This window comes from Euprymna scolopes, chromosome 2 (assembly GCF_053919585.1).
Source record: "Euprymna scolopes isolate OS-2025 chromosome 2, ASM5391958v1, whole genome shotgun sequence".
NCBI lineage: Eukaryota > Metazoa > Mollusca > Cephalopoda > Sepiida > Sepiolidae > Euprymna > Euprymna scolopes.
The window spans coordinates 76,953,749-76,976,956 of record NC_136483.1 but is presented as its reverse complement, the minus strand read 5'-3'; the positions used below and the strand labels follow the sequence as shown (position 1 = coordinate 76,976,956).

Genomic DNA, 23,208 nt, shown 5'->3' with positions numbered 1-23,208 from the left:
TTTCTTTTTATTTTTGTCTTTCTCCTTTGTCGATTGCATTTGTTGTTCAGAATTTTTTCAGACAAGTCCAAGCATCTCGAGAAAAGGCTTTGTCTGTCAGTCACCCTTTAGTTTACCTTGTTGCACTCTAGATTCAAACAGGATTTCCATAAGGAATGCAGTTTAAAAATATGCATTCGTATTAAGTGATTTAACAATGGAAAATTTTGAGCCGAAATGAAATCATTAAAACTGAATAAACTCAAATGTTTTTTTCTCAGAGAAAATAGTTTGGGTTATTTTTTTATGTAAAAGTTTGAAAAAATAAAAGTAAAAATGTAAAAAAAAAAATTTTTTTTTTTAAATTCCAGACATTTTCAAATTTTACATACGACCGTGTTCAGAAAACATCCAATGTAAATGTGACTTATAGAAAAAAACAAAATCAAATGGAAATGAAGTGGGGAGGGTAGGGAGGGGCAAAAAGAAGAAAAGAACAGATTCAAGTAATTCTTAACCCTGAAACTCTCAGAGGGTGGGAAAATAAGAAAAATCCTATTAACCTAAAGAAAATGTTTTCTGTTTTTTTATTAGTTGGGTGAGAGGGGGGGGGGGACAAGAAGCTGATTTTACTGGGTCAATACGGCACCTTCCCCCCCCCCTTTCCTCCCTCTCTCCACACACCCAAGTGTATTGGGCAGAAAAGAATTTTTTGCAGAAAAGATACATAAATAAATAAGAACAACAGATGCAAGATAGAAATCGTTTTCTCTTTCTTTTATGGAATTTTCTTGTATTTCTAAAATGAAAGGGAGAGAAGAAAGGGGGAGGTTCTAAGGAGGCAAGTTAATTATTCTTCTAAATCAGTTTGTGTAATAAATAAATAAAAAAAATTTTAAAGAAAGAAAAGCTTGACCCCCCCCCCTCACTCCTTTTGAATTTTTTTTTTTTTTCTATTTAGCAAATTTGGAAATGAGAAAAGATTGTTAGCTAACTCTTACTCCCCCCACCCCCCAAAAAAGAATACAACAAAAGAATTCCTTCTAAGAAATTTGGAAGAATGACAACAACAAAAAAAAAAAAGGAAAAGAGGAGAAATCTTGGTTGAAGAATGTTTGTGATTCTTGTTGCTGTCCTAAATGTGATCCTCTTTTCAAGTATGTTTTTTTTTTTTAAATTGCCGCAAAAATATTTTACCTGACATTTGTCTGTCAAAAACAACTTTTCTCATCTGGCATCTCCCAAAACAGAGGGAAAAATTGAAGAGCCAGGAATGAGGAAGGGGGGAGGGTGTAAAAATTATCTTAACTCTCAAAACGCGCTGGGTTCCCCATATTAAATCGACCTTGCGTCACATCTTATCTGTGTAGGTAGGAGACAGGAATCCTTTTTTTGGGTGAAAAGAAAAATAAATTCTGGTTCTTGTAGAGAATTCCTCTATATTATAAAACGAAAAGAAAAATCTGTATGATGAACTCATGCTGAAATTAACATTCATACAAAAAATCATGTAAATTTATCAAGTAATCTTAATTTTAAATAACAAAATCAAATTTTATGAGCATCCAAGGAGCGACTATCGTCTTACCCACCATTTTGAAAAGATCTAAAAAAAAAAAAAAAAAAAAAAAAAAAAAAAAAAAAAAAAAAGAGGTAACTGAACAATTCATATTTACTAGATTTATGTTGTAATGCCTACAAATTCCCATTAATCGCTTAAAAAAATTTTTTTTTAAATAAAAATATGACTACTTGATGAATTTGTAATTTTTAAAATATGATTTTTTTCATGGGTATGTACATCATACAGATTTTTTATTTTTTTTTTTTTTTTATAAATAAAATAACAGGGTAATTCTGGACAAAAACCAAAATTCTTAAGACGCATCCATGCAATCTGCGTAAATCATCATTGTATTCAGTTTTATGTTTATTTGTACACGCTGACAGGTGTTGGGCAGCTTTTAGAAACCGACTTCCAAACTACCCTATTTCTGACCATGTATTTATTTAACCCTCTTTTTCTCAAGTTCACCCATCTCATTTCCTCCCATGTTTCCCCAAACCAACTGACCATTTCATACTTAATTGCAACAGATCGACTGACTTGCACATTTTAAATCCAATCTGCATGTTTAGCGATGAGAATTTTACCGACAATTAACTGACCAATACATAGACCCCTTGCAGGTATGCAAGGGCATATTTAAAAATGTGCAATATAACGCTTGTTAATACTAACGCATATGAATGGCAGATGTTGCAAAGAAAGATGCACTTGGCCAGAGAAGGAGGGGGAAGAGATCTGAAAACATCTCTGGCGAGCAAGACCACTCTTTTTCTTTTTACTCACATTCACCCTCCCCCCCCCTAACAAGGCATATTGCCACTTGGATGTAAAGAGCTACTATTTAGGACCATGTCTAGATGCTGCTTAACAAGATGTTGGTTTACATTACATTTAAACTTCTGCATATCATTACAGTCAGGGAAGCAGGTAACAGGAAGGAAATTCCAAAATCTAGCTGTTCGAGGGAAGAAATTATTAGAGTAGAAGTTTCTGGTATTTAGAGACCTTAACAGTGAAGGGGTGAGATATTGTTGCTAAGTGGGCTTGTCAGAGATATGTGTGTCAAGGGGCACAAGTGCAACGAGTTTATGAGAGCACATTCCATTAAAATATTTGTAAACAAGCACAGAGATGCAACATTGCGACGATGGGGCAGGGGTTGGAGCCGAGTTGACAAAGTGGGACCTATTAGATTGAAAACTCATTTTTGAACCCTATCCAAGAGGGAAAGGCAAGTGATAGATGCACCAGCCCAAATGTGGCAACAATATTCAATACATGGGTGAATGGTGGCCTTGTAGAGGTACAAGATACTCTCAGGTGTGAGTAATCTTCTAGCCTGATAGAGGGAATCCACCTTTTTTGCAGCAGCTTTTGCAATGTCCTCAATGTATTTGTTCCAGTTCATATTGCCCTGTGGTATTTTTTCTTCAAATTAATCATCTCAAGGAAGTCTTGAAATAAAGACGAAATGTTAAAACATAACTTATTTTTTCCCTTTTCCATCGCATGTATATATTTAGGGGATTAGAACAAGAGTCTAAAGAGCAGAGTATATTTTAATGTATTAGTAAATTCATTAATACAATTAAAATAAAAGAAAACAATGCTCGTTGTAATGTAGATATATAATAAGCTCGATAGGCACATATGTCCTAGAGCTATTTTAATATTGAGTAAGATAACTGAATTAAAATTAAAAATCTGTTTCATAAGGAAGAACACAACAAAATCAATAAATTGTACGATCGTTTCGGAAACAATGTTTTTATTGTGATAGACAGTGAGTCTTGGACAATAATTTTATCATATAGTTTTTTTGAAACAAAGTCTCCTCATCAGCAAAAATATTGGGTGTATTTTTTTTTTAAAGACACCAAAAATAAACCTAGCATTTGTTTAAGTAAGGCAGATGTATCTTTTAATGGTTCATCTCCTAAAAGTTGTACGTATCATTGCCGATGCATTCATTTGGTAAATACACACACACACACACACACACACACACGCACACAATAGTTTCCTTGATAGTAACAGCAATTAAAGTGATTTAATAAAAGAAAAGATTAATTATCGGAATCTTAAAATATTATTCAAGAGTGATAATTTAAATAAAAATTATTATATCTTTATGAGCTAGAAAGAAAGATACACAGACAAGGTATAAAGAGTAGCAAGAAGAGTTCATAGAGAGGGAGGGCATTTTAGATGCATCGCTAAGAGGAATGTCTTAACAAATGTCACAGTTTATGAATTTTCAAATGAAATCAAAGCAGAATAAACAGTGGTTGTTGTTGTGACACAATAGGGACTGCTGTGTCTAGTAGTAATCTATATCTAAAAAAGTGAGAATACGTGTGTATGTGTGTGTGAAAAGCACTTCTCAACCTATATACGCAACAATTTTATGATATACAGACTTGAAATTTAGTATATAGGGTATTCAGACATGTGAAAAACTTAATTGGTTTTTATCTGACAAAAAGGGCTGTTAAGGAGTCAAAATTTAAAAAAACTGGTGCGCGCGTGTGTGTGTGTGTGTGGGGGGGGTCATCAGATTTTTATCTGTTCGACAACTGTTTCACCATTGTGCATGCACAAATCATTAACATGACAGCTTCCTTATGTTAAGAATAGGTAGGTTTGAAAACACTTTAAAGATTGTGGGAAGCTGGCCTAATGCTTACCGTACTTGACTCACTGTCAAGTTTGGGTTTCGTTTCAATCTCAGTACTGTTTTTTTTTTTTTTTTAACTTACAAGAAGTGAACTGTTTAAAAAAACAATACTCGCATGCACATATATCAGTTTATTTCCTTTTTACTTCGGTCCTGGATATGACCTTAAACTATATCTGATGGTCAGGCCCCAGCTTGCGGCTCTGGGGAGTGTGGAGCTACCCTTTAATTGCCATTGCTCCCAGGTCCACTCTGACCCAGACTGGTAGTACCTGTTAGGGTCCAAACTATGGGTTAAATAGAAACCGACTTAAAAAAAAAAAAAAAAAAAAAAAAAAAAAAAATATATATACTCTTAAAAAATTATTCTTCAAAATCACTGGATTCTGCATTAAATAACCTGAAAAAGGGTTGATATGCTATAAAACAAAAACCACCAACCAACCAACCTTTTTACTTCATTTTCTTTTAAAAAATTTAATGTTAAGTTTAATACCGGGCAACGCCGGATACATCTGCTAGTAATACATAATTCCTGAATTCTAAACTTGAAATTGAAAATGATAAGAACCTAAACGAAACAATTCAATGACAGATGACAAAAGGAAATGGACACTCTATAAAAATAACGTTTAAAGTTTCTTTTTCTTTCATCAATAACTAGCAGTTAGAGCAACAAAAAGTAGGAGTAAAAGTTTAAAACAACAATATTTCATACTACTTGATATTTTTTTTGTGAGAGGTTTATGAAGTTTGCTTGAAGCATTGTTAAGTGTGTATAGAAGACAATGTAATGCAGAAGTGTAATGGATAAATATGAACTAAGCAAATTAAAACATAATAGTGGAATGAGTTTTGCAGTTTCCACCTCATTATTAATACAATATATTTTTTTATATTACAATATTACTTGCATCAGTGCAGTTTGATAGAAGTTCTGTATAAAATACTGCAGGAAGTAAATTTCTCTTCTTCAGATGTGTGTTCAACCTTTATTCAAACATGCATAATAAGATCGTTCTCAGTTTATATTTGTCCATTACACCTTTGCATTGTATTTCTTTAAATATAAACTACCTTTATGAACATTTTTTTATGTTTCAGGTATCCATACGTCACGAACCAAAGAAACATTAGAATTTTCAGAAAAGCCATATTATAGGTTAATCTGAAGGTGGACTTTTAATCAATTTTGTATTTCACTTTCCACTGTTAAGTGATTGTTCAATTCATCTGATATAGAAAATGAACAATATCATCTCACCTAGGTTAATCAGGACTCTCTAACAGTAGTTTTCATTATTAATTTATTTACTTCCATCATGTCTATTTAATAGCAAATGTACTTTCACCAAAAAACAAACTATTTGATATGCTATTATAAAATATTAGGAAAAAAAATGGCACAGACGAAATTAAGTTGGACAATTTTCTAATAGTTATTTTCTTATAGTTTTTTTGTTTTAGTAAATCCTCATGTATTAAAATATTGAAAGATTTGCAAGCTATTTACTTTCAATAATTTTATAAATAGAAATTGAAACACTATTTTAACAAATTCATAGTTTTCTAACAATTTGGTTCAATTAATAATTTACGATCAAACAATAGCTAATAATTAAATTTAACTTTCAAAATCCTATTTAAAAAAAACAAAAAACCTTTGGAACTCCCTTCCTGCTCTACTGAATGTAAAAACATGCAGAAATTTAAGTATAATATGATAAAACCTGTCGCTGTACAACTTTCCACTTAGAATATGGTTGTAGGTATGAACCCTTATTTACAGTAGCCTCTTACATCTTAGTGGCAATGTATCTTTTTTGGGATGAATAAAAATACAATTTTTTGTTTTTTAAATATGCATAAATTTAAAATTTAACTGTTTCAAATCTAATAATTGATCAAGTTACGCATAATTATACTAAACTAGTCATATCTACCTGAAGTGGCCCGGAAGTCATTAACTTTTTTTTTTTTTTAAACTTAATCTTTTTTGTTTTGCTTTTATCAAATTATTTTTTTTGGTCATAAAATTATTAATTTAACCAAATTGTTAGAAAACTATAATTTTGTTAATATTTTAGCCGACTATTTATGAAATTATTGGATGCAAATAGCTTCTAAAACCTTCAATCTTTTAATAAATGAGAATTAGCTAAAAAAAAAAAAAAAAATATTCAAGTTCAAAATGATTTTCTATTTGATAGTTTAAATGCTTCCATATTCCTTTGATATTTTGGAGGGTCACAAAATAATTGTTTTGATTTTTTTTATATAACATGCATCATTATCATCATCATCGGTTTAAAATCCATTTTATGTATGTGTTGTAGAGCTTTTATAAATGTACTTACAAACTAACTTATCTTTGTCCAGGTTTTTATTTATCCCTCTTTTTCGCAACTCCATTCTTATCACTTTGTCCCATAGTTTCCTTAGCTTTCTCCTACCAACTGACCCTGCTACCTCAGCTACTCTACTATATCTACTAACCCAATAACATCCATTTTTTTTTTCTTCACATTCAAGTTCTTGTCATTTTCCATTGTTTTACACTTCTTGCACAAAACCAATCTGTAACTTACAAGTATCACAAAAGAAATAAAAATAAAATAAAATAAAGTCTTTCCCAACTCTGCTTCCACAAACTGAGCACGGGAACTTCTCTCTTTCTGATTTGCTGGTTTTGTTTTATGCTATATCAACCCTTTTTGGGTGATTTTGGAAAAAAAGATTTATGTTTAAAGTTGCTAATATTTTCAAATATTTATTTATGGTGTTTAATTTAATCATTTTTTTTTTCACGGCATATCAATCCTTTTTGGGTTGAGTCATTTTGGAAAAAAAAAAATCTATCCTTCAAGTTGTTCAAATGTTTATTTATGCGTTTAGTTTGGTTGTTTTGTAGAGAAAAATTGTTTTTGGCTTTGCATAACATGATTGAGTTTTGCAAAAAGAAAGGAAAGCAAAAATAACATCACTGTTTGGTGTATTTTAAGTCACAGATCCAATATCTTCAGACAGTCTGATCGGATAGCAACAGATCCTCTAAGGATGTTCCAATATTACAAACACTTAGTACTTTGTTTTAAGGAAATCGCTCAAGACAATGCATGAATGAAGCCACTTTATGTAAAGAGCTTGATGTAAATCACCTTGACTACATCTGTCAAATAAACGTGACATTGACGCTCACTATAATTAAATGCATTCCTATTCTATATTTGCAATTAAATGACAAGCAATTAATTTCACATTCAATTTAACCAAGTCATATATTTTCTATTATTTTTTTATGGAAATCGCTCAAGACAAAGCATAAAGCCACTTGATGTAAGGAGCTAACAAGAATGAAAGATGATTATCGCAAATACAGAAGATGCCTAGTGACCTTAGTCTTGAAAAGATCAAGCATATAGGTAGGAGGAAAACAGTGAGCAGGAAGAGAGTTCCGCAAGATTGCAGTTATTGGAAAAAAGCTGTTTTATAATGGAGGTATTAAGATAGTAAATTAATGAAGACTAGTAGACCAACGAGTTAAACGAGCTGGAATAAAGGAAGCAGGAAATAGAACAGACAATTCTAACAAGCACATACCATAAAAGTATTCATAAAAAAGACTGAGACTAGCAACATCACGTCTGTGAGAGGTTGCAGTGAAGAAAAAAGGGGGGGGAGGCCAATGAAATTACAAATACATATCTACACTTTGGTCTTCATAACACTGGCAGGGGAAAAAGTAAGAATGAGAAAGACAAAAGAGGGAGAATAAATACACACTCCCAGAGGAAAAGATTTTCCTATTTGCTCCCCCTAAAAATTTGCTCCCCCTATATCATTTTTCCTGTTATTTTCTTACCTGTTTCAAACGACAATTCCCATGAAGAATTATCTCCAGTGACGATTGCAATTGCATATTTTTTCACTTTGCTTGTTAATCGTTTCACCGTTTGGATGGAATGTACAGAAAGTGAGGATTTCGGTTTGTCTTTTGTCGATTTGTTGTTGGAATAGATTGACAGTCGCGTCGTCCCTTTGCTTGTCGCACGGTGAAGAACCAACCATCGTTGCCACCAGATCTATAAATAACAGAAAATTTTAAGAAATTTTTTTTTTCTTTCAAAATTCAGCAAAATACATGAAAAATTTAGAAACAAAAGTGTTTTTGAAGACAAATAAAACAAGAACCAAATTATTTTATAAGAGGTAATACATTTGCCATCATTACAGAAGGAGAGATCCACACAATTGTTCCGTGGTTATTTCTTGCAGACATCGATGATCATGGCTCTCCAGTCCTTTCTGCATTCGGCCTTTCTAATGAGATCTATAGTCGTATTTCCAGTCATCTTGTTGAGACTGTCAGTGAACTTTGTCGTTTTCCTCTGCTCTTTTTTCCTAACATCAAGCTTTTTAAATGACATTAAATGGCCAAAGAACTTTAATTGTTTGGTGTGGATGGTATTGTGAGTAGTGATCTGCTGTACTCTGCCTTACAGATGATTTCTTCGTTTGTTTTCCTTTCTGTACATGAGATTCATAGAAGCCATATCTACATATATATATATATATATATATATATATATATATATATATATACACACACACACACACACACACACACACACACACACACACACACACACAGAGGCTGTCCGGCATTGCCCAATCGTAAAATATGCTTAAATATGATATTTTGATTAATGCAGATTTCGTATTTATTATATAGGACCCAATATATAGTAATGATTTAAAAAAAAAAAAAAAAAAAAATTTTAAATTAAAAAAAAAAAAAAAAAAAAATGACTTGTGTGCCACCACCAAGAATTGAAACCAAAACGTTTACCTTACGATTTACTTTTTCCTTTGATGTTAATGCCTAAGCTATGAAAACATGCTTGCTGCAAGGCTAAAAATTAAAACATGAACCAATAGCATGCATATTCGTAATGCCGTCATTCAACCATCACCTGGCAAATTTCATTTCTTTTAATTTTCACTTTTGCACCAATTTTCCCTGGCTAAAACCCAAATATAAAGTTTTCTATGGTTCGAATACCCTATATAATAAGTTTCATGTCTAGACCAAAAACTGACAGAGGAGTTTGTGGTAGGCAAAAATTTTTAAACATATATAGAAAGAGGTTTGTGTTTACTATAACCTTTTTATGCAAATATTACGCAAGTATAAATTATGTAGAATATCTGCATGAATATAATTACATGTATTAGTTCACTAAAGATGATTATCCCATAAGAAAACCGAAAAAGAAACCTAATAGGAAATTAATATGAATGTTTAAAAGAATATGCAAATTAGCTAAATCTTTTGCAGATGAATGCAATTTAACGACCCATATATTAGTTGTATTTTCTTTTTAAATATCAATACAAAAAAACTCCAAATTTATAGGAGTATAGATATATATACAAGCAAGATGCAGGGGTGAATAATATTCTTGCATCTGTGATTGGTTGAAACAAGTTGCTAATTGGAGCTTTTGTCCAATCAAGAGTCAATACTTAGAAACATTTGCTGCTGTTGATGCTTCTATAAGAACAAAATAGCTATGAAAAATATCTTGTCTAAAATTTAAAATGGAAAGTGCTTTGCGAAAATACAAGACTGTTTTTGTAGATGCATTTTAGGATTGTTATTTAATGATTACTACTTCAGTTAAGAAACAGCGTTTCCTCATAGTTTGTTTGTTTGTTTGTTTTGTTTTACGGCATATCAACCACTTTGGGGTCATTTAATGCCGAAAGGTTCGTTATGTTGTGTTAAATATTGGTTTGTTCTTCTTAAGGTTTTTTTTTTTTTTTTTGTGGGGGGGGGGGTCTTTCCTTATATTTTTGAGTATATTTTAGTTTCTTTCAGAAAATTGATAATTTTTTGGGGATCAATCTTGTTTAATATTGTTTTCAGATTTTTTTCTTGGTAATACTTTGTTCGGATTTGTTCAAGGTCAATGCAGTTTGTCAGTATATGGTGTATTGTGTAGGGTTCTTGACACGTTATACAGTTTGGTGTCTCCTCCCCTTTTAGTAGATGTGAGTGGGTGATGTGAGTGTGACCTATTCGCAGTCTGGTCATTACTACCTCTTCCTTTCTTGTTAACTTTTTGGTGTCTCTCGTTCCAATATTTGGTGTTATTTGGAATAGTTTGTTTTTGGTGCATGAGCTCCAGTTTTCTTGCCATTTTCTCTTCAAAAATGTGTTTATTTTAGTCTTTAGGTCTGTATAGGGGATTTTTCCACTTATGTGGTTTTGTTGCAGAGTTTCCTTTGCTGCCTTATCTGCTTGTTCATTCATGTATATGCCGATATGGCTTGGTATCCAGCAAAAGATAATGTTTTTTTTCATGGTTATGGCATCTATTTTGTTTAGCAATTTTGTAATAAGTGGGTTTGTCATTTTTTTTTCTTTTAGAGATATGAGTATTGAAAGTGAGTCAGTAAATATGATATATTTTTGATGGTCATCATTGGTTATTATATTCAGTGCCAAATCTATGGCTGTTGCTTCTGCGCTGAAAATAGAAGATTCGTTTGGGAGCCTTTTCTTTAGTTTTATTTTTTTGTGGATGGCTGCGCATCCTACTTTATCTCCATCTTTTGATCCGTCAGTGTAAATTTGTGTATATTCTTTGTATGTATTCTGGATGATAAGTAGTTCTTCATGGAAGGTTGATGGGTGGGTTTTCGTTTTGGGATATTTATTTAATTTTAATATTATGTGTGGTTGTTTGATCATCCAGGGTGGAGTTTTTGATTTGTTATATTTATGTATTTTTGTAATGTCCATTTGGGCTTCTGTGAGAAGGTTTTTTATCCGGAGGCTGTAGGGCTTGATATCTTCTTTCTTGTTGAAGAGATGTGTGTATTGTGGGTGAAGGGTACATTGATATGCAGGATTTGTTGGACTTGATACCAGCTTTAGGTAATATTGTAGCGCTAACTTCTGTCGTCTTAGAATCAGTGGAGGCTCGTGGGCCTCTATATAGAGGCTTTCTACTGGAGAGGTTCTAAATGCTCCCAAGGCTAATCTTAATCCTTGATGGTGGATTGTATTTAGTTCTTTTATGTAGGACTTCCTTGCTGCTCCATAGATGAAGCATCCATAGTCCATTTTAGATCTGATTAGAGTTTGGTATAATTTTAATAATGTGACTTTGTCTGCACCCCAATCGGTGTGTGCTAGGACTTTGATCAATTGCATTGTCTTTTGGCATTTTGCTTTTAAATATTTTATATGCGGTATAAAGTTCAATTTTTTATCAAATATAATACCTAAATATTTATGTTGGTCGGTAAGTGGGATGTTCTTGTTATCCAGTTTCAGGTTGGGGTCGTGGTGGAATTTTCGTAATTTGCAAAAGTGGATGCATTTAGTTTTTTCCTCTGAGAATGTAAATCCATTTTCTATGGCCCATTTGTTTATTTTATTCAGACAGAGTTGTAGTTTGCGTTCGGCTGTTTGTATATATTTAGATTGGTAGTATATAAGTAGGTCGTCCACGTATAGGGCATTTTCAATTCCTGGGTCTATGTTTTTTATGATATTGTTTATTTTAATGTTGAAGAGGGTGACAGACAGGATACTGCCTTGGGGGACCCCCATTTCTTGATCTTTTTGGACTGAATAAGTGTTGTCCATCCGTACTTGGAAGTTTCTATTTGTTAAGAAATTTCTGATAATTTCTGGCATTCTACCCCTAAGTCCTAGTTCATACAGGTCTTTTTGGATTCCGTATTTCCAAGCGGTGTCATACGCCTTTTGCATGTCAAAAAAAATTGCTATTAGATGTTCTTTTTTTGCAAATGCTTCTCTTATGCGTGTTTCCAGTTTTATTAAGTGATCGGTGGGGCTTCTATTTTTCCTGAAACCCGACTGGCTTTCTGTAATTAGATTTTTGCTTTCCAAGTACCAATTTAATCTTTCGTTAATCATTCTTTCAAAAGTTTTGCACAAACAACTAGTTAGTGCAATGGGTCGGTAGTTTGTTGGGTTTGTATGGTCTTTTTTTGGTTTGGGTATTGGGATTACTGTTGCCTGCTTCCAGTTTTTTGGAATGTTGTTAGTTATCCATATCTCATTGTAAATTTGTAATAAGTAGTCCAGTGATGGTTTTGGTAGTTTTTTGAGGAATTGATAATGGATCTCGTCGGGGCCGACTGCTGTATCGGGAGATTTGTTTATTGCCTCCTCTAGTTCTGCACTGTTGAATAATTGATTGTAGTTTTCTTCATTTTTTGATTTGAAGTTTATTTTTATTTTTTCTTCATTTTTCTTTATAGCTTGGAATTTTTTATTTTGGTTTTTTGATGATGAGTTCATTGAGAATTGTTCTGCTAATTTATTTGCGATATTTTGTTTGTCGGTAATCTTTGTGTTGTCGCATATAAGGTGTTTAATAGGGTTCTTTGTATTTTTTCCTGCTATTTTTCTGACCATCTCCCATACTTTTTTGGGTTTTGTGTTTTGATTAATTTTTGTTACATAATCTTTCCACGAGTTCCGTTTTGATTCTTTGATAGTTTTCCGTGCTTTGGCTTTGCTGTTTTTATAGGTGTCCAAATTTTCTTTCGTTGGACTGTTTTTAAATTTCCTTAGGTTTGCACGTCTGGCTCTTATAGCTTCTTTGCATTCTTTATTGTACCAGGGTTTGTTATATTTTGTAGTAGTGGAACTTTTTGGTATGTTCTCCTCGGCTATTGTGAGTAGGGTGTTGCTGAAATATGTGATGTGTTCTAAGTCAGGATTCGCTTCAGGTATTAATCTGTATTGACATGTATTTTGGAAATTTTCCCAATTTGCCTTTTGTAAATTCCAGCGGGGTGTTTTGTCTTCTGGCTTGGGATTCTCGTTTTCTATTATGATTGGAAAGTGGTCACTTCCGCATGCATCCTTATGTGTTCTCCAGCTATAATCCATGTATATAGTTGGGTCACATAGTGTTATATCGATTGCTGATAGGGTTCCCGTTGGTGGGTGCATATATGTATTCTCTTTGTTGTTGAGTAGGCATAGATCGTTTTGGTTAATTATTTTTTCTATGGTTTGGCCTCTTTTGTTGTTTTTTTTACTGCCCCACCATATATTATGACTATTGAAGTCTCCCAACAGTAGAAAAGGTTTAGGTAGTTGTTTGATTATATTGTTTAATTCAGTTTCGTTTATTGTTTCATTTGGTGGTATATAGAGTGAGCATAGGGTTATTGTTTTGTGTAGTGTTGCAGTTATTGCAACAGCTTGCATATTTGTTTTTAAGTTCACTTTGCTGTGTGGAATGTTTTCGTTTATCAGTATTGATGATCCACCGGTGGCTTTGCATGATAATTTGTTTATGTGGTTGTATATTGAGTAGTGTTTTATGTTAATTTTGTCATTTTCTTTTAAGTGTGTTTCCTGTAGGCAAATTATTGCAGGACATAAGGATTTGATAAGTATTTGCATTTCTTCGATATTAATTTTTAATCCTCTTATGTTCCACTGTAGGATTTTGTTAGTCATGGTTTATATTTTCTTTTGGTTTTGGACTGTTGGTGTTTATGTCTACGTCCATAGTTTCGATGTTAGTTTGGGTGTTTCTTTTGGAAGTGGATGGTCTGTTTCTTGTTTCTGGTGAGAGGCTTTTTTTGGGTTTTGGTCTGGGACTTTTAGATTTACTTTGTCTTGACTGTCTTTTTTGGCTATCAGTTTCAACTAGTTCAAATTTATTTTCATTTTCAATTAATACTAATTCTGTTTTTTGTTTGTCATTTTGTTTTTGGGGGGTAGTTTTTTTGTTGTTCTGTTCTATTTCCATTTTTTCTGTTGTTGTGTGTTTATTTTTAACATCTGTTTTTGTCCTTGTTTGTGACTTGGATCTTTCACGTTTTGATAATTGAGGAGGTTTCATTTCTTTAGGGATTGATTCCTCAATATTGATGGAAGTTTTTCTGATTTCCTTTGTTTCGTTTTCTTTTATACTGGGTTGTTCGTTTCTGACTTTTATTTGGCTGTTGGAGTTTATTTTCAGTTCTGATAAAAAAGATTTTAATTCTTCAAGTATGTTCTTTAGTTCTTTTGCTAGGTTTGCAATTTCTGGAGCAAGGTTTAGTTCATTGTAGTTGTACATTTTGTTTGCTTGTTGGGTTATTGTGGCATATGAGTTTTTGGTGCGATTTGTGACTTCTTTGCGGGCTTCTTGGAAGGTTATATTTTTTTGATATTTGATTGTTATTATTTCCTTCTCTTGATTATATATTTTGCACTGTTTTGAGTGAGAGTGGTGCTCTTCTTGACAGTTTGTGCATTTGGTTTTATTTGGACAGTCTTCTTCATCGTGGTCTGGGTTTTTTTCACTGCAGTTTCCACATGTGAAGAATCTTAGACATTGGTCTTTATTATGTCCAAACTTTTGGCAGTTGTAGCATTGTAAAGGTTTTGGGATGTATTGTTCTATTTTCGTTCTTTCATAACCTATATTGATGGTCTCTGGTATTTGAGGATAATTGAATGTTAATATATAAGTGTTTGTATATATTACCTCTCCTTTTTTTTTAAATGTGATTCTTTTTACATCTGTGACCCCTTGGTTTTTTAGTTCTGTTTTGATTTCTTCTGTTGTGCAGACGGAGATTTCCTGGTTTTTTATGACTCCTTTGGAGTAGTTTAGTGTTTGGTGTGGATAAGCTTTGATGTTTGTTTCATGCAATTTTTGTAGTTGAAGTAGAGTTTTGGCCTGTTTTTTATTTAGTACTTCTACCAATATGGTACCATTCCTTAATTTTTTGACATTTTTAGGTGTTATTTTGCTTGATATTACCTTTTGGATAATGAAGGGTGACATTTTAGTTAACGGTATATTAGACGTTGCTTCTAGCACGATGAATCTTGGAAAGTTTGTATCTTCATTGTCGCTGTCAGAGTCAATTTCTGTGTGTGGTCTCTTGGATTTTTTGGTATTCATAATAATTTTTGAAAAATTCATCAGCCATGCTCCCCACCCTCCTCGGAGCCCCTTATGGGGAAGAACTATGAGGGGGTAAATCCCATTCGCCTCGGTTCTCCAGGGCTACATAGCTGGTATACTCAAACATGGGGAGGTTTCCAAGCATTCACAATATATGGTTATGCCCACCCAAGTATGGGATTTCCCTGTATTTTTATTATTCCTGATGGTTACCTTTTTCCCAGCTTGATTGACCCTTCAGCCATCGCTTATTAATTCAGTTTATTGTTTATGTTGAGTGTTAGTGTGTTTTTGTTTGGATTGTCTGAATTAGTGCTTGTCATGACCAACCGATTGATTGGATCGGGCCTATCCAACCTCCCGTCTAGCCTAGTAAGGGCCAAAGTGGTGTGTTGTAGTATCATGTTATTATTTCCTAGGCATGTTCCACTCAACCACCAGGATCCCGTTCTTAATGCATTACGGGTTGCCACCAACGGTCAACTGGTGGTCCCATTGAAGGATTTTTACCCTCTGCAGGGGGGCAGTTGGTATGTTCTATCGCCCTACCAACTAGGCAAAAAAAAAAAAAAAAAAAAAAAAAAAAAAAGGTGAGGAGGTGAAGGAAAAAGAAAACGAGGGAGGGGAGGGGGAGGAGAATGTTGTTTTTGTTTTTGTTTTCGCAGAACATGACTAAGTTTTGCAAAAGGGAATAAAAAAACAAAGACATCTATGTAGGTGCGTTTCATCTCAGGAAGTCAGTAGACAGCCTGATCTGGTAGCACCAGCGTTTCCTCATAGAAAACCGAATCTGTTTACCTATGTTAAATGATTAGCTTCATATCTTGGTTTCTTCACTCACTTCGGCACTGCTTTTGGATCCTGTAATTTTCTCCACCACTGAACTTAAGCAACACTGGGTCAGAAGCGCAGTTAATGATTCTACAACTTTTACTTCTTTCCTTCGAGAGCATATTTATTGTCTCTAGAGATAAGAGACAAGATAATAAATATTTCTTCATTGTTTCCTTATGCATATTAAATTTTTTTTGTTTTTTAAACTTGTTTGAAAGTCCTTTTTAAATTATGTACTTCTATACAAAGATTACTAAAGTGGTGTTATGGATCTGACAAGATTTGAATATGACATGCTGAGTTGTTAGTCCACATCAATATTCACTAAATCACCATCACTACCTCCTGATTTTATTGAAATTCTGTTACCAATTTTTTGCTACTGGCTTCCAGAGTGGCTATTTCATGCCAAACTCATTTTAAGTTGTGCTACGGCTGACATGATCTTGTTTCTGTCAATTCGAGGTATGATCCTGCACCGTTCTAGGAGGTCAACCTTCCCAGGCTTTACCTTATGGCTATGTGAAAAGGGATTAGTTTATTACTAATCGCTTGAGGCACACCTTCTCAGGAATACCGAAAGGGCTGCCTAGGAAATTTTTGTCTGTCCAGAGTGCTCTTTCTCTAGAGTACCGGTTTTTCAAATCAGACTTTCCCAACCTTGTGTATAATCTTCTCGCCGTGGAAGGGGGATAAATAACCAATCTTAGGGTTTTAAAGTGCCTTAGGTAAGTGTTTAGTTTGTTGATCCATGTATAGGCACGTTTGTATATAGAATCAAAGTTTTATTGGAAAAAAAAAAAAAAAATCAAGGACTGTTGTAAGTGGCCATAAACTCTGCCCTCCACCTGAAAAGCAACTTCTAGACAACAAAAGAAACAGGACTCGTCAACAGCACAGCAACAAGTTTGTATTTTTTCTTTTTCTTTTTTTTTCGAATTAACAAAAGTGTGGTATTTCAGCAATTGAAGTAAAATAAATAAAAACATAACCTTGAAAACCGGTTTTTAATCAAGTAAAACATTTCATTTTTATCATTGAAAAATCTCTAATGTCTTCAATGGATTTTACCTTTTTGTTTTCTAAAACAAATGAGTAGATAAAAAAATAAGTCACGAAGTGTAAGTTAATAGATTTTAACAAAGATAATCTGACCATCCCTTGGTTTAAAAAATAAATAAATAAATAATAAAGCTTTTTTTTTTTTTTTTTACTGGAAAAATTTACTGACTTTTTCTATTTATATATTCTAGACTCTTCAAATATGTAGAGCATAAATTTAGTTTCACATTCAAAATGTCCTAATGTTTTGTATATTATTTGTACTTTGTTTTTGTTTTTTAAACAGATTTTTTTTACTTGGCCTAGCTTTGTAACGTTGTACACTTCCCCTTTTTTATGGTGTTACATTTTAACAAACCTAACATGTAAACTCAATCGCAAGGAAACAGAAGAAAGGAAAAAACTAAACTTTTTTTGTTTTTGTAAAGCCTTTATATCTGATATTTCCAACAACGCATTTTTTTCTAAATGTTTAAACAGTTCATTCCTCCTTCTCCGGCCGCATGTGACTTTTTGTTCCTGCTGTGACGTTCCCGATGTGTCTTGAACACATGCTTCTCTCATCACGCCTTGAACACCACTCGAATACTGCTGCTTCTCCGAACACTGGCCTCAGTTTCAAACACGTGCTTCTCTTGTCACGCCTCTAACACCACTTCTCTAAACACGTATCCTTTTATCTCTGCTGTGACGTCACTTCACACAGCCAGCTTGGTCATTTGCATATCTTTATGCAGCTGTTGCCAGCATCAGCAGCACGGTTACAACTTGGGTAAAGGTTCATACAATCATTCCAATAGTAGCCTTGCTTTTGTTGAGCTAAATTATTGTTCCACTCAGTCCTAGATCTACTCTCCTAGATTTTATCTTCTTTCTTTGAAGAAGGGTTAGTTTTATTGCTCATCACCTGAATTTTATTTTTATTCATAACGTCATTTGCTCTCAAAGCAAATGACGTTATGAATAAAAATTTTCAAAAGTAGTTTTTCATTTCCAAGAAGAAATTTTAAATTGGCAAAATCTTTTGCACCAACCTGATATTTATACACGACAAAAACTATTTGCTTGTTTGTGATGTCATCCACTAAAACACAAAGTCATGTGCACCCTCATGGTGCTCAATAATGACCATACTTCCCCTATCCCACATTAAAATATCTTGTGTCATACCAAGTCCTCGCGGGGAGGCAAGTAAATAATATTCATACGAGAAAAGGGAAGAAAGTTCATTCAAGTTTAAGGTGGATTGGCTTAATTGCCTTTGCACGTTCAATTCCTGTTAGCAATTTCCACTTTTTATTCGAAAAATTAGTACAAACTTGACTTTTTTCAGGTGGATAGATAAACATGAAAACATTGATTCACAAAAAAAAAACTTTAGTAAAATTTGCTCCTCCATATATATTTTAAACTAGCAGTTCAGCCCTGCTTTGCTTGGGCCCTATGTTCTGTTCATAACTTTATGTGCATATGTGTGTGTATATATATTAAAAAGTTTGACTCATGTCCAGGTAACCTACATCTAAAATTTCAAGGGTTCAGACCCAAAATTGGCAGTGGAATTTGGTAGAGTCTGCAAAGGTCAACTCTTTCAACTTTGACCTCTTGGCAGTCAAATTTTTACCTAAAATCTGATTAAAAAGCTTGCTGCATGTCTGAATACCGTTTATGTAAAATTTCAAATGTTTAGACCCCAAATTAGCTGAATAGTTTGCTAAAGACCATTAAGGTAAAATCTTTTGAACTTTGACCCCTTGGCAGCCAAATTTTTGGCCAAAAACCGATTAAAAAGTTTGCCCCCATGTCTGAATACACTTTATGTAAAATTTCAAATGTTTAGACCAAAAATTGGCTGAGTAACTTTGTAGAGACCACAGAGGTCAAATGTTTTTTTTTAACTTTGACCCTAATTTTGACCCCTAACATTTGTTTTGGGCTCAAATCAAATTAAAAAGGTTGATCCATGTCCAAGTAACCTACATCTAAAATTTCAAGTGTTTAGACTCAAAATTTGGCAAAGGAGTTTGGTAGAGTTTTCAAAGGTCAAATCATTGAACTTTGACCCCTTGACAGCCAAATTTCTGTCTGAACACCGATTAAAAAGATTTTCCCAAATCTCAATACCCCCCACGCTTTTTTTATAACATTTTCACCCCAAACAAGGTACATCGCCACTTTGATGTAGGGGCTACTATCAGGAACATAAGCTACAGGAGTACTATTTAGGGAGTTGGGCAGCAAGATGTCTGTTCACGTTACACTTGAATTTCTACATATCAGTACAGTTGCGGAAGCAGGGTCCTGGATGGGAGTTCCAAAGTCTAGCGGTTCTGGGGAAGAAACTACTGGAGTAGAAGGCTCTCTTACATCGCGGGATCTCTACTGTGAAAGGGTGGGATTTAACTGCTTGTCGGGGGTATTTACATCGAGGGGGTACAAGTGCTTGCAGTTCGTCAGAGTATTCATCGTTAAAGTACTTGTAGAACAGGCAGAGAGATGCAACATTTCGTCAATGGGACAGAGGCTGAAGCTTAGATGACAGTTCAGGACCTATCAGGTTGGCGACTCTTTTGGACCTTGTCCAGGAGCGAAAGACTAGTAGCAGATGCACCAGCCCAAATATGACAACAATACTGTATGTAGACTGAAAATTGACAGAGTAGTTTGGTAGGGAAATGTACACACAGGCACACACACAATTTCACTTTTATAATTATATATAAAGTAATTAGCATAATTTGTTGGAATTTGATAGCCACAAATTATCATATTTGCGTGTGTATACACACACAAATGTCTTAAATATGTTTCCAAACTTTTAATAGCCACAAATGAAATGATTGGCTAATTTTTATGATTTCAGGTTCATATGAACAGCTACAGCAGGAATGAGAATACACCCTACAAAAGCTGGCGAATTTCAAAAATGCAATCTGGATACGAGGACTTTTAAGAAGAATGATATGGCAATAAAATTCTGTTTTAAATTTGGAAAAAATGCCACAGAAATTTATAGAATACTTCAGACTGTTTTTAGATCATCTTGCATGAATCGGTCATCAGTTTTTGAGTGGCATAAGAGATTCAAGGAAAGCAGGGAATCTGTGAGGGATGATGAGTAGGGCTAGGACAACAGCACATTCACTTCATTATTTTGACCCTCAAATGTGTATCCATTGATATCTTATATGCTTTTATATAGAGTGATGTGGTTCTCAGTTGATTAACTGTCGGATATATACTCGAGAGTCAAAACAATGAAAAGAATATGCTGTTGTCATAGCCCTAATGATAGAGTATGAGAGTAGTAAGGAAGTCAGAACAACAGAGTTGATTGGCCAAATAAAGAATTTCATGAATAAGGACTGTCATGTATCTATAGAGACAATAAATGCAGTTTGATGTCAGTGTGGGAACTGTAAACACAATTATTCGTGAGGAACTGAAAATGAGAAAGATTTGCATGAAGAATGCACCAGTCTACTACTTGACCAAGATGGGCATCAAGACAGTTCCTCACCCTTCTTATAGTCCAGACCTTGCCCCCTGTGACTTTTGGTTATTCCCTAAGTTCAAGGAAAACCTTAGAGGCTGTCATAAAACAATTGAGGAGATGAACGAGGTTGTGACGAGGGTCATTGACACACTCACAAAAGAGGACTTCCATCGGGCCTTCCAGAAGTTGTTGAAACGGTACAAGTGCATTGCAGCCAGAGGGGATTACTTCAAAGGAGACTAGAGTTTTATGTGTATACTGTCAATAAAAGTGTCCATATGAAAAATGTGTGGAAACTAAGGCACCTTGTATTTAATTCCAATTTTTTTTTTTTTAAATTACCTAGTTCAACAAAAATGACTGCTAATATGGATCTTTTTTATTTTTCAAAAAAAGAAAAATCACAGAAAAAAAAAATAAATAAGCAAGTGTGGATAACTCATTTTAAATTGAAAATAATAGTTGTCTACCCTAATTTAAAAAAGTTTACAAATAAAAATGAAAATAGCTTCACTGCAATCCAGGCAATGCTGAGTAGGTACACTTTATATATAAGAATGACCACATAAATCCCACCCCCACACTGTAGAGATCCCTAGATGTAAAAGATCTTTCTACTCCAATAGTTTCTTCCCCAGAACCGCTGGACTTTGGAATTCCATTCCAGGTCTCTGCTTCCCCAACAGTACTGACGTGCAGAAGTTCAAGTGTAACGTGAACCGACATCTTGCTGCCCAAATCCCTACATAGCACCCCAGTAGTTGTTGCCCCTGATAGTAGCCCCTACACCAAAGTGGCAATTTGCCTTGTTTGGGGTGAAAATGTAATAAAAAAAAATAAAAAAAATAAAAAATAAACACACCAGTTCCCATTAGATCACCAAAGTTAAGCCTGGTCAGTACTAAAATGGGTGACCATTTGGTAATACCAAGTGTTGTATTTGATCTCCACTTATTTTGGCATGGTTTCCAGTCATCCCGGATTTCTCCTTGCCATCAGAATCAAGCCGTGCTGGTTCAGGAGAGGAATGGTTGGTGATTATGCAACCCTTGCCACACAAGTACACATGCAGGTTACTTTACAGTGAGTATGCAGTCTGAAACGTTTCTCTAAAATGTGATCACACTCGAAACCAAGTAGACAGCCACCATGAGAATAGAATACACGATATATAAAATGAAATGCTGTGGAGACAAGATGTAATTAAAAGACAAAAGGAAAAACAAACACACAAGGAAATCATCTAAATGAGAGAGTTACCATTTTCGTCTGGATCAACGATGGTCTTCAGAAAAAGTGAAGATTTTAAATGTATTGAATAACAGCAAAGCTTAGGGAAAAGACAAACAGGATGGCAGGTGAATATCTATTTGTAAAAAAATATGTGCAGTGTGTGCGACAAATACGTTGGAATGGGAAAGGTGATGAAAGAAAAGAATGAAAAAAAAAAAGAAAATGGATGGATAAAATGCAGTAAAAAAAAATAAGTGGTGCTTTAACTGGGTCGGAGTTTGTTATACAGTGGAGAAGTATACTGCATTATTTGAATGAGATTTTATCAAGATGTTTTGTTAAGGAATAATATCCAAGTCTAAGCTTTACATCATATAGTGATGATGGAAAGGTTACAACATTTTTTATGCATTTGCAGTATGGGAGATAGGGTTCGGTTTTGAGGACGGTGCTGTTTTTAAAGTCAAAATTGTGGATAAAATGTTCCTGTGCGTGACTAGTGTGTTAGTGGGATTGTTGCGTTTGTGGTCTTGTTTGTATTTGTAAATGTAGGATTTTATATTTCTGTTAGTTTCGTTGATATAAAACATTGGACACAAGCCAAATTTTATTTTGTAAATGTGGGCTAGAGAAAAAAAGAGGTGGAGATGGAGTTTGGTGTTGAGTAAACCTTTAATAGTTTTAAAAGTTGAGGTCACTATTCTTATGTCCGATTTTAATTGCTTTTGTAAGGATATAGATATAGTATCGTTGTGGTGCGTTATCTGTGCTGGTTGTGCCGTTTTGAGGGGAAATTTTTGTTATGTTAGTCAGTCTTTGATATTAAAGACATTGCGTTTAGCATTGTGATAGCAAAATTGAGGATATTTTAAAGCATTTCAAGTGTTCTCAATGTAAATTTCTTTATTGTGAGGTAAATAGGGCAGCAAATTCTTAGAACTCTGGGGAATCAGCCTATATATAAGTATACAAATGGCAATTAAGTTATACAGAGGCGTCCGCATTTCATCCCTGCAGGGAATCGTCAGGCTAAACAGACGTTTCTGTAGCTTAAGTGACCATTAATATATCTTTCATACTTTACTAAGCACTACTCATGTATTGAGTATTTTTGAAGTAAATACTGAAAATCTATGTACAATATATTATATCACCTTATATTATCAGTGTATACATGAATTATATATCGACTAATATATAAAATGCACTGTGTGTGTGCTTGTTTATTTTCTATAGACTCCGAAACGGTGGGGCCGATTTTTTTTTTTAAATTTCACACAAATATTCCTTATGTGTTTGGAAATGTTCTTAGATAGGTCTTTGTATCAGAATGCCTCCGATAAGTATCGAAAATTGATAATCTAAAAAAATCTGATTAAAGAAGGAACAGTCCAAT

The 23,208-nt window shown here is 33.9% G+C and overlaps 1 protein-coding gene across 1 annotated transcript in view; it reads right to left on the bottom strand.

Moving 5' to 3' along the window:
* LOC145292704 (docking protein 4-like) overlaps positions 1 to 23,208 on the bottom strand; it is a 63,307-nt gene that overhangs the window by 13,926 nt on the left and 26,173 nt on the right. The window contains exon 2 of the mRNA XM_080138747.1: positions 8,089 to 8,308. Within this exon, the coding sequence (XP_079994873.1) occupies positions 8,089 to 8,308 (220 nt within the window). The remainder of the gene's footprint in view (positions 1 to 8,088; positions 8,309 to 23,208) is intronic.